This window comes from Syngnathus leptorhynchus, chromosome 4, assembly GCF_054491065.1.
Source record: "Syngnathus leptorhynchus isolate UIUO chromosome 4, UIUO_Slep, whole genome shotgun sequence".
Classification (NCBI taxonomy): Eukaryota; Metazoa; Chordata; class Actinopteri; order Syngnathiformes; family Syngnathidae; genus Syngnathus; species Syngnathus leptorhynchus.
In genome coordinates this window covers 5,546,205-5,558,621 of record NC_141198.1, presented here as the reverse complement: position 1 = coordinate 5,558,621, position 12,417 = coordinate 5,546,205, and the positions used below count along the sequence as shown (strand labels likewise).

Here is a 12,417-nt window from a genome sequence, read left to right as displayed (position 1 = left end):
GCACATATTCAACTGTTAAATGTTTCGCTGATAAGATGAGCGATTTCAAATTAAGTCCTAAAACTTTTATTGGGTTTGGGAGTGACTGGTCAAGTGTTGAACTCCCAACATGGCTGAAAATGGAAAAAGGTCCCATCTGATGTCAAGGAATGTTTTGAGAGGTTACTTATGCTTTACTGTGCTTGTGTATTAACAGCAATTTCTTTTTTATCATAGTTACTGTAGTTTATATTTCATTTTGGGAATTGTTTTGTTCATAAGTTATTATTCCTTTTTAGAGTGGGTTTGTTAGTTTTATTAGGTTTTTACCTCAAAGGTCCGTCATTTAGTTTGTGTTAGTTTTAGTATTAGTTTTTTGAATATGGAATATTCTATATAGGTAGTTTTAGGAATGTATGTTATATCAATTATCATTCTTTAAAAAAAACTATTGGTTTTATTTTATGAACAAAAATATGTTTTCAATTTAAATTTCATTTTTCATTTGTTGCCATTCACCTTGTGTGAACTTGTCTGCAATGCTGAAAATACAACATCAATTGGAATGAAAATCTATTTTTCTTTGAAATGTTTAAATGACCCTTATCATGCATGTTGGTCAACGGTACCTTGTTAACAGGAGCCAGCTGTGTGCGCACAGAGCCGGCAACGAGTCGGTTGTTGTCCCCGAATCGACCGGGAGATCTCTCCCTGCGGCTGTCCAGCACCCTGCCGGGTGACTTCTCCCTGTCCAAGGGGCGCGCCGGAGACTTGTCCCGCCGGAACTCGGTGCGTCCTTCCCGATAGCGGTGAGGGGTGCTCGGCTCTCGATGCAAACCGTCATGGCTGCCTGGGCCCGAGGTCAAGCGCTTGGTGATGTGCTCCGAATAAGTGGGAGGGCCTCGCTTGCTGGGACTCCTGGAAAAGCAAAGCAAAGGTCAAACAGTTGTTGTATACAAAAGTCATTTAGTGGAGGGGATTTATAGTACGGTTGCAAAAAAAAAAAAAGAATTTCTTTAGATTTGATCCACTTTTCTACAATGCAGACCCGTGTGAGTCATGCAGGTTACTGAATTAACCGCAACTGGACTGTAATAATTGATATCAGAGGTTATTCGTAATCTGGCCAAAATTCAAAGCTACGTTGAATGTTTCATGACTATACGTCCAGCCTATGAGCAGCAGATGACAGCAGAGGTTTCTCAAAATGTTTTTAAAACAGTAAAGCTCCTACTTTCAACTTAAGCTTCTCCCAACACTATTTGAAGGCTGAAACTTGAAAGGGGACATATTACGTAATTTGCTCATCTACACTTGGTTGAGTCTCTGACGAGCCTGCCCACCTTTCAAGTGTGAAATTAAAGAGCGAGTCGCTCTAGCACGGCGCTTACACCCGATTATTGCTTAGCTACAAGCCATGTTGACTTATATAACATAGCAGGATTCAGAGCCACTTGTCGGGCAATATCCAGACTCCAATTGTGTTTAAGTCACTAGTGGCTTTGTGCAAGAGTATTGCGACATTAAGAACTGCTGAGCTTCTGAGCAGCAACACATACACGATCGCTACGTATGTGAAGTGGGTGGCGTGGGAGCGTATTCATGTTTGGCGATGTCTCCTGCACCACCTGCAGCAATTGGCAATTCGTGGTGCCGACTCCATGCGGGTGGGAAATTCCAAACTATGCTGTCTTCAGAGAGGGGAGTGAGTTCACGTGTGCGTTCGAGTCAGTTTTCTTAATTCAGGGCTCCACGTGCAGCCACTCCAAGACCTGCTCCTAGTTGTCATGGTAACGGAATCCATACGGCCATTGGCACAGAAGTACATGGTGGATGGGGGTGGAGGGCCGGCTTACTTGCATAAGACAGGCTGCTTCAACGGTTTAAGTTCAGCTAGACAAAAAAAAATTGTTTGTAAAATATGGGATCATTCTTGGGGTGTTTTGGCAAAGGTGTGTCTCACACACACATGTGAGGACATGGTGACTTGCCAGGGCAAAATGTCACGAGACAAGTGAGGAGGGGCTGACCCTCTGCTAGAGCCGGTCCTCTGCAGCTCTCCCGATTCTCGGATCAGGCTGCCCTTACAGCAGATGACCCGCAGCTTGTTCTGATAAGACGAAGCCAGATAAATGGCCCCGGAGGAGATGGCTGGGCCCAGGTAGCGAGGGCTGGGAATGTCCAAGTGGGCCAGCACCGAAGGACTGAAAACACAACGGTGTAAGAAACGAAGGTTTGACATGAACTTTCAAGTCGTTGAACACGGGCGAGGCTCACCCCAAAGCAGCGTGACCCTGAACCTCGATCACGTCCAGTGAGTTGAAGTAGGTGACAAAAAGGTAGGGCTCTCTGTAGGCTGCGCCACAAAACACACACAATTGGAGGTATTGCAAAAGATAATAATAATAATACAGCTTCAGAAAGCATATTCACCAAAGGACAAAGGCAGGCGACTCCACTTGATGTCCTCGGTGCGGCTTCTTCGTCCATACGTGTCCACAAACACACCAAACTCTGCAAGACGAAGAAAGGCCAGAATGTCCACTCAAGAGTTTAGTGGTGGGTCACGTCCAATCCCAGCTATGATTTCATGATGCCATTGGCAGTGGTTGAAGTATGTCGTGGCCACTTATTCAATTTTCCGTACAATCCGTATTCCTAGTTGTTCCGTTTATTTAGTTTGTCCAAGGGTTCAGTTATTAATTGGTAGGACTCACTGTCCCACGAAAAAGAAAACTAGATTTAATGATTGTTTGTGTTCCCATTGGAGCTCAAGGCTTTCTCTACCCACCGTGAAAACACAGCAGGTACTCCTCCTTCTGCATGCTGCTGGCCACCTGCATGATGGCAATGGGGAAGCTGTGGGATGAGGCGGCAAACACGGCGGAGGCCAACGACATGTCGTTCTTGTCCAGGAACTCTGCGCCAGACCAAACACAGGACATGGGCCTACAAAAGATGTCTACTTCTCTCAATATTACATATTGTTTACAAGAGTCATGAATATTGAATCATTCAAATAGAATTGAGCTTAGTTTTGTGATTAATTCATAGTCAAGCGATACACCAAAACAAATCAAATGTAATAAATTATATTTCAGATCATTAAACAAGGGCAGCAAGGCGGTCGCCATTCAAATCTTGTTTAAGGCGCTTCTTGTGTGGTGTAGCTTGGATATGCTGGTTTCCTTGGCGACGGCAGAGTGGCCAAAAGACGGGCCTGTTTTAACTCGTATTTTGACAATAAAGGCCATTAGCCAATAAACGTTATTTTCTCCGTCATCTACTGTGCTCCCAAAGGAAAAGGACTGGCGGGCCAACTGCTTGAGCAGGAAGCCCACATTTCAAGAAAGAGAATGAAATGTAAGTGGTTTTGTTTTTCTTGAATTCTTTGTTCAATTGCCTCAATTGCCAGCAGTCAGACACATCCAATTGCTCACACATTACTTTAAACAATATTTAATGTGATGATATTTTATGATTTATGTCATATCATATTAATCCTTAATTGTGCCATAAAAAGATAATTCTTGGCATATGTATAACTATAGATGTATAATATTTACATGAAGCTGTGGTTGATACGTTTATGTTGGGAAAATGATCAATTAAAACCATTGTATAGGAAAGGATTTAATTTAAAAAAAAAAAAAAAAAAAAAAAAAAAACATCAGTGATGGGGCAGTGTACTTTTCTAAGAATGTTGCAAAAGTGATCATTTGAAAATCTTCATTCAGAGATTTAAGATTCGTGAGATTATTGTGAGAAATAACATGATCAGGTTTTCCAAATAAATGCATGTCCTTAATTTTTAATAGCAATATACTATTAAGGTAAATCAAGGAAATTTATTTCAGAAGTGCATATCCAACTGGCAGCCCTTTGCATTATTTAGTAGCGAAGCAGTAACACTGTTTCAAAAAAGTTGGTGTGCCCAGTTTGGAGTGTTTTAAAACGATGTTAATCAATTGAAATGCAAGCAACCTAAGAAAGAATTCCTGATGAGCACACCTTCAAGTACAAACTGCTTCATCTCAATCTCGTAGAACTTGTTGGTGCCAAGAATGATGCTGTAGCTTGTCAGGTGAATGCAGCTGCAAGGCTCCAGAGTTTCAATTTCCTGTGGATTGAAGATATTTTGGGGTTGGTTAAATGACATCATTTTACAGTTGCATTATGAGAACAATATCAAAGATCTCCAGGATATAGTACTACTAGTCAGTTCTCTATGAAACCATAGTGAAATGTTACATTTAAGGACCCCGAAAGCAATTTATTCAGATGCAGAAATATCTTGTGAATCTAGGCAGATAAATAATAGATTGGCACCGCGTCTAAACGTAATAGCAATCAGATCCATATCTCTGTGCTGAGGCAGGTTATGTAACTTCAGCCAGCAGATTTGACTGAGGGAGGGCTGCGCCGCTGTGGGCATGATCAGAGCCGAGCGACTTCACGGCAGATCGAATTGGCTCTTGCTAGAGGCGCACTTGGATCTCGACATGCATTGTGAAGTAAGCGCTTGGAGGACTGAAGGGTCACACATCACCTTGCGAATGCAGTATTTGCTGAGATTATCGTTATAACGTAGGATGGTGATCTTGTTTGGCATTGCGGCACAAATGCAGGAGCCATTGTCTATCTGTGAAGACAACACAAACACAAGCATGTCTTCAACTTGTCCACTCACTTTTCTCCAATTTATCCAAAAGAAGACTTACTCTGCCGGCAGCAAACAGATGGCATCCTTTCACCGTCTCAAAGATGTATGGAGTCAGCTCGGACTGGCTGGGCAGGTGACATTGGGTCAAAGACTGCTTCACTCGCTTGATCTCCACCAAGCACAAGGCCCTCTCGTCCCCTGCAGGACACATCTCGGCTAAACGCATCTGCTTCTCACTAGTCCATACAGGTTTTAGCAGAGGAGCAGTTCTCACCAACAATCATCAGCAGTTTCTCCATCTCCTTGATGATGTGGATCTGAAAGACGGATCCAAGGCCAGGAATGTGGGTCAAGGAGTTCTTGATGACATTGAGGGCATACAGACCTTCCTCAGAGCCCACCAGGACTACCTGCAAGCCCAATCAAGAGCATGCCATCACCATACGGGGTTTTAATACACAACATGTGACCATATCATGGAAATGTAAGACAATTGTTGGACCTGATCAGTCAGTGGAAGTGTGCAGTTGATATCAAGCCTGTCGTCTCCTTCCAGCTTCAGGAGAGAGTTTCCTAGGAGCTTCTAAAATTAAGAAGACATTCACAGTCAACAAGGTCACTCGTCCAATATGAGGTCAGGGAGGCGCAAAGGAAAGAAGGAGATGCCTGCAGTTTCTCTTCCATAGATTTTAAAGTTCGCACGGTACATATGTCGGCTGGATACAAGATTTGAGAGTTCCTGCTTTCAAAACTGCTTTGAAAAAGAGAAAAATGCTCAGTTTTTCATTTTCTCATCTCATCATTAAAGGGTCAAGAATATTATTGATAAACAACCAGCATTGAAAAAAAAATCACATCAATCAAAGAGAGAGGAACAGAATGAAGGTTGTCATTGTTCACAATGTTGATAGCAGTAGAACTCTTTTTAGCTCATTTCTTTGGCATTGTGGCAAGTTGTCATTAATGCTTATGGAAATATAACAAAATAACAAGAACAGTTAACAAGGAATAACCAACACAAGGATTGGAACTACATTTACTGAACAACATCTATTCTTCTGGTTTTAATATGATGCATTGTTGCCTCCATTTAAAATGTGATCCAACTGTGTATAGGCTACATCTCACTCGCACGCACACTGTGACAAAATGTGATCAAAAACATGCAACGGGAGAGTGTAGGGAGTGAAATTCTGGTAACCTTCCAACCCAGGGGCACCTTCTTATTTAGATGAAATCAAAACTTTTGCGATTAGTTTTAGTGCTGCAGTAATTGGAGGCGGCTGGGAGTGGGAGTGGGTGAGCAGGCTCAGAAAGGAAAGGCAAGGAAGTGGAAAATCAGCAAGTCTTATGTCTGTACTTTTTTACCTGGACCAAAGGTGATAGAAGCATTTGTCTTTTGGACACAGCAGCCTATGTATGCAAAGATACTCAATGAAATGGGCAAAATCCAGAAAATCAACAAAACATGTGTGTAATGAGCCGAGATGGAAACGTAACAAACCAGGTTGTGAAGGACCAAGAAAAAAAGATTGAGGGAGAGACGTAAGCACAGAAGATGACAATTAATGATATAGAAAAGTGAAACAAGAGATTATCAAAAAAGACAAAATGTTGATAAGGAGAGAGTCAATTTACTGTGGTGAATGAGCCCCACAGTACCAATCACGTCCTGAAGAGAGAGCGGATGGGTACAAGTCAGCAGAGTGCAGAGATACTCACTGCGTCCGCCTCAGCCTTCTCCCGAGAGACTCGCGCCCCAGCGACGACAGATTCCATGACTGCCACCCAGCGCTGCTTGTCTGGGAAACTGGGAGCCATGAAATAAATGGACTGTCCAGGCCAACAAGGAGCGTGGCAACGCGACTCCAGCTTCAGGACGTATGGAACATCTGATATAGAAGGATGACAATCAAAATGGCTTTATATACTATGAAATAACTAAAAGTAACATTTAGGAAATATCAACAACAGTGGTTCTAAAAAAAAACAACAATCCAAGTAAATCTACAATTTATATTAATGTTATACTAAGTTCATTTATAATCACAGCCAAAATGTCCCTTGTGCGCTTTTAGCATTCTTCTTCAATGTATTTACTTTGGAATTTCTGTACATTGTGAGAAAAAGGAAAATACGTTGTTCGAGATTTGTAGTTTACTTAATTTGAGAATATTTTTACCCATACGCAAATAAATGAAATGAATACAAAAACAAAACTAAAACAAATTCTGAGAAAATAAAAACTACACCCTTAAAATGCTGGGTTACAAACAACCCACTTTTGTACAAAATGATTATTATTAATGATAATAATAATATTGTTATTGTTATTATCATCATCAAATAAACACCCAAAGTTGCATCAAATTGACCCAACTTCCTGGATCAGTCCAATTTTTAACCCAGCAGTTTTAAGGGTGTAAGAAAAAAAAATCTCTAAAACGTATGAAATCTAACTAAATTAAGAAAGAAACAAAAGTCAAAATGAAATAAAAATGAATTTTAACAAAAATTGCTAATCATAACCCTGCTTCTTAAGTAGGGGAGTTCTGGGCTCTTACATATTTCTTGGAATCAATGCATCATGTACAAACAAAATGTAAACCAATAGAAAGACCAAAGTCTCAGGTAAATATTTTGAATTGATGTCATTTTCATATTTTGTGTCAGCGCCAATAAGCAATCTAATAAAGAGTGTAAACATGTGAAATCGGCTAAATGGTCTCACTCTGGTTGTCACAATGGATTTTACAACAAATACACAATTACTGCTGTTCTCCTTTTAGTACTTCAAAGTGAACATTGAAAAATGTTTGAGCTTGAAAAATTTCTGGAACATTGAAAAAATATTAACATCAAATATTTTTGCAACATTCACTGGATTAAAGTCCTTGGGAACTGATCAGTAATTTTCACCCATCCGTTGATAGTCTGGCATTTCTTTTTGAAACTTTTTCATCATTCAGCAAAATGGACATCTGTCAGTGACAGCCAATTCTTTTCGTCTGGCGGAATGTCCACCTCTGCCCGCTAGTGGAAATGATAATTGCAACGTGACAACTTACCCATGTGACAACAAGCTTTGGTCTCCTCTAAATGTTGTTGCTGTTAAATCCTACCTGATTTGGCTGTGTTGGGTAGCTCAGTGGCCCCTACTGCCCCGTGAACTTCAACCTCTCCATCAGACATGCACAAGTCAAACTCCTCCAATGGCTTAATTGAATCTGAGTCAAAACACAAGTTGCCAGACTCAAGCTCAATGAACAAAAGACATACGCTCTCAAAAGTAAGCAAACACTCAAGCAACCTTCTCTGGGTTCAATCTCATAGATGGACACTTTAGTCCCATCGAGGACCATGTACTTCCGCTCCCAGCCTTGGCCTCGCTTTCCATTTCTGCAAAGTCGGTAGCACAAAGTGAGAGTGAGTGAGTGAGTGAGTGAGTGAGTGAGTGAGTGAGTGAGTGAGTGAGTGAGTGAGTGAGTGAGTGAGTGAGTGAGTGAGTGAGTGAGTGAGTGAGTGAGTGAGTGAGTGAGTGACACTCCAGCTAACCTGGGCTGCTTCATCCATCCTTCCAGATGCATGTGTCCACTGGCATCTTTGAGCTGCTGGCCTTTATCTCGACAAAAGCCCTCGGACAGATGAAGAGAGCAGTCGCTCGACATGCCGCACGTCGCTGGGAGGCACGGGGAGCATTTTGGATGGCAAAGAGCGTGACATTCTGAAAGAGGGAAAATATCACCAAAATAGCCTATGGCCTACAAAGTTGTGGCTCCTCAACACAGACCAACCAGCATTGTGTAATAGTGATATAAACTTGCCACATTGTCTTTTATAATCTTGTTTTGGTGTCAGTATCTATTAGAGATACTCGGGAATAATTATAAGGTTCATTATAAATCAAAAAATAAATGCCATGATGGCTTAAGATGGCATATTTTCCCCCCCTGAGGTCAGAGAAAGGAAATCAACTGGCGAACATCTTACTAACTGCACGTTCAATTGACCATTTATGAATAATAGGTTAGTTAGTAGTTTACACTATATGGACAAAGGTACGAGACCAAACACACAGATACTTTTTTTGAAATGATTATTTTCTAGTTTGATATCAAATCAGAAGACTTGACTACTGTACTGCACTCTGCACATATTGATGGATTTTAGACTATAAACATATATTATATATATATACAAACTCGTGAACAATGTTGAATGCTGAAATTCTGAATATGCTCTATTGTCTCTGTCTCTTTTGGACCCAGTGCCAGGTTATCTATTTCACCCAATATGGGTTACTTTTGATCCAGCCGTTTTAAGGGTGTAAAGTTACACACCGCCTATGTTAGAGGTGGACCCATTGATTTGTTTTGTTTTGATTTGATTGAGTGTTTATATAGATGCAAATAGACAAAAGATCTCAACATGACGGGACAAACAAATACTGCTCGTGTGATGGAAAAGTGGCACTCACCCAGACAGGTGGCGGCTTGTCGACCAAAGTGAACCGTATCCAGGCAAACGGTACATTTGGCGGCACGCATGTTGAGTCCCACTGTGAAGCGGTGAGCGGTGTGGTGGTGCACCCTCTCCCTCTCTCTTTCCCTCTGACTATCTTTCATTCGCCGGCTATATTCTGAATACAATAAGGGCAGGGTCACAATTTGCGGCGTTATTATTTCTCGTTCCGTCAAATCCTCGATGCATCATGCCGTAACATCTATGAAGTCCCTTCAACAAAAAAGTGGTTGCGAAAGATGTTGAGGACATGAGTGGCATAAAACTGTAACTTAGTTGTGCTTGTGGCTATCGGCCGATGAATTTTAAAGGCATTATGCAGTCAATGTTATGACTTTAAAGACGCCGCAAAGTTTGCATACCTTAGTGAGCACATGACGAGAATTTGTCACAATGATACAATGAAAAAAAAAAACAGTTTCACTGCAGCTTTAATTTGGAATTTTGCTTTACCCGAAAGACTTTGCTCTTCATTTCTGAAGCTTGTGTCTGTGTGCATTTGCAATATTAAGCCAGTCGCATCTTAAATGATGCAACTTTGACTTAATGATGCCCAATGATGTGACTGAATAATACCTTTAGATTTAGATTACGTGACACAAAGTGTGGTTGCAGTGTTTATCAACCTGGTAAGTAAGTGTACGACGTGAAGCGCAAATGGGATTGTGGTGGGTTGATAAACACTGTGGAATTCCGCAAATGAGGCTGACTAAGCTTCAGCAACCAAGATAACCATGCTTCAGATTTCCAAAGCTGTGCACTGCAAATCCAAAGATGTTCTTTTGACTTGCTGAGATGTGGTCATTTTGTAGACATGCACAAGTTTGAAAATAAAACCTGGCCTTCTGAGGAATGGGTGAGGCAAAAGGAGACGAGGTATAAAAGACTGCGGGAACCGTGAGTTTGGGAAACTTACTTTCAAAAGTGACCCTCCTTCTTTCTGAAAGGTGTGTGTGAAAGAGAAAGGATGGTAAGCGAGCATCCTTTTGTGTGTAGGAAAGGGCCGGTATATTTTCAATATAGCGTTGTAATCCATTAGTGGCTTCTTGAACAAAGATGTCGTCACCTCCTCACTCACCCTCAGGTGTCGCAACCTCCTTCCTGCGACCCGAGTTGGACGGTACCAGGCTGGCTGGAACTTGTTGGTGATCGGGAGACTTCACCATGGCAGACATCATCATCTGTTGCCGTGTTGCGGCTGGGTTTGTGGAACTGCTGTGATCTTTGTATTGGAGTGCTGAGATGGAAATCACATTGCTTTTATCATCCTGGAGCAGAAAATGAAAGTGTTTGCCCCTTTTTTTTTTTTTTGCATGCTGACTTGCCTCTTTGCTCTTAACATGAAAATAAGAATTTCATTCTCAGTTGCTACGGCAACAGTACGGCCCAGAAAGAAATGACCTAATTGTCTAATGGACCTTTTGTGCTTTTCCAAAACATGAGCCGATGAATTGTTCTCACCTTCTTCTCTTAGAGATCGCAGTTCTGCTCTCATCTTCTGAAGCGCGTCTTCAAGCTCAGAGCAGCGAGTTCGCTCTTTGTCCAGCGCTAACTTCATGTCGCTGTACTGCAGGGGAACTGGCTGGATGGAGGAAACTGGGGAGACCTGGCCTTGACTTTGTCCCTGGGCCTGGGTCTGCGCCTGGGCCTGAGCAGCCATGGCAGCCAAAATATCTTCACGCCGACGCCCAAAGAGTCCCTGGAAGGATAAACACAGCGAAAGGACGTGTAGAATGAGACCAGAGAGCAGAGGTTGTATCCAAGCCTTTGATTAAAAGTTATTATGAACGTGCAGAAAGGTTAGTGGGCGTTTTAATGGCAATTTATGTAATGGCTGACTCATTTTCCGTTGCCCCCAGATTTCACCTTTATAATCACACCAAAACAAATCTGCATGCACAATCAGATAAGTGGAGAGCTCATAAAAAGAATCTACTCAATCAATCTGTTGATTCAAATTCAATTAAGATTGTAGGCAATGAATTTGTTCTTTTACCTTCTTTTTTTTTTTTTATCCGGCCTGTGAAAGTTTGACACGATGGTTACTTATGTGCAAAAACATTCAGAGGCATGCAAGTTTGACAACCGTGAACATAAAATGAAAACACTGTGTTTCGTACAGGATAAAATGTACTTTTACATCAAGTACATCATTTAAGTAAAGAAGCAATGTCACCTGACCTTTTTCTTCTTCGAACCACCATGAGCTTGGGCTTGGAGGAAGTCGATGAGCTTTGTCTGCTGGGTGATAGTCCCCTCCATTTTCACCTTCTCATGGGAGTACACAGCCTGCAGGTGGAGCTAAGTGAACATCACTACTGCCATGAATTTCTCCTCAAATACTTGGCGTCATTCAGAGAAATAAAGCAAAATGTGAGCGAAGAGCAACAATGAGAGTGACACAGAACATGCTTTTGACGTTCAAGGACAAGAACACAATAGAAAGCTGGTAACAATGCTTCAATGACCCGAGCAGTAGTCACAGCACGTAACACTCAAGATAATCAAAACAATGAAGTGAAAAGATTGTACGGCAACCAATGTTTGCTTATTCCGTACTGTCTGGTGGGCCTTTTTGAATTCCAATAGGGGGGCTTCACACCTAACGAGATAATTTGTGAGCCATTATAAAATTTAACACAGAAACATTCTTCTTTCAGTCTAATTCATTAGTGGTGTGAAGCTATACACATTAACAAAGGATACAATTTATTGACCCCATAAATGGCAAGTTTGCTCAAACCATTAAGCAAGTCATTTTCAACAGTTTAAACTGGTCAATGGTAAGTTAACATAAGACCCATACGTATGGACTGACCAATAGTATTCATTTTTTGAAAAAATATCCAATTCATCAAAATGTTACTTGTGAGGTTTTGGCATGACACCAGCAACATACAGTTTGGAAGAGTGTATCCAGTACAGATTATGTAGCAGCACCTGGATGTTCTCCAGTTGATATTCCAGGTCAGTTCTCTCAGTTTTCAGAAGGTCAGTCTGATCGAGGGCTTCTTGCAGGCCCTGGGTCAGACGGAAGATATGCGCCTTCTGAGCATCCATTTGCTGCTGAAGCTTTTCTTGCTACAAAAGAAAAAACAAACGGCACATTATCTGAATCCAATACTTTAACCACGAGAACTTTAGAGCTCCCAAAGTGTGTTATTTTGGTCCATTTGAATGAAGCTAAATCATCAGCATGCAGTGAAAATATGTTATGGTAATAACTTAAATATGTCATCAAAGAGCTGTGATCG

General features: G+C 41.4%; 1 protein-coding gene across 1 annotated transcript in view; it reads right to left on the bottom strand.

The window, feature by feature from the left end:
* The window catches only part of citb (citron rho-interacting serine/threonine kinase b), a 29,601-nt gene that overhangs the window by 1,344 nt on the left and 15,840 nt on the right, over positions 1-12,417 (bottom strand). Inside the window, exons 20-38 of the mRNA XM_085909535.1 lie at positions 12,104-12,244; positions 11,345-11,464; positions 10,625-10,862; positions 10,242-10,400; positions 9,120-9,281; positions 8,198-8,366; positions 7,953-8,041; positions 7,765-7,869; positions 6,365-6,534; positions 5,145-5,225; positions 4,917-5,052; positions 4,701-4,840; positions 4,529-4,621; positions 3,991-4,099; positions 2,771-2,899; positions 2,413-2,493; positions 2,257-2,335; positions 2,010-2,183; positions 609-897 (exon numbers count right to left, since the gene is read on the bottom strand). Of these exons, the coding sequence (XP_085765661.1) occupies positions 609-897; positions 2,010-2,183; positions 2,257-2,335; positions 2,413-2,493; positions 2,771-2,899; positions 3,991-4,099; positions 4,529-4,621; positions 4,701-4,840; positions 4,917-5,052; positions 5,145-5,225; positions 6,365-6,534; positions 7,765-7,869; positions 7,953-8,041; positions 8,198-8,366; positions 9,120-9,281; positions 10,242-10,400; positions 10,625-10,862; positions 11,345-11,464; positions 12,104-12,244 (2,664 nt within the window). The remainder of the gene's footprint in view (positions 1-608; positions 898-2,009; positions 2,184-2,256; positions 2,336-2,412; positions 2,494-2,770; positions 2,900-3,990; positions 4,100-4,528; positions 4,622-4,700; positions 4,841-4,916; positions 5,053-5,144; positions 5,226-6,364; positions 6,535-7,764; positions 7,870-7,952; positions 8,042-8,197; positions 8,367-9,119; positions 9,282-10,241; positions 10,401-10,624; positions 10,863-11,344; positions 11,465-12,103; positions 12,245-12,417) is intronic.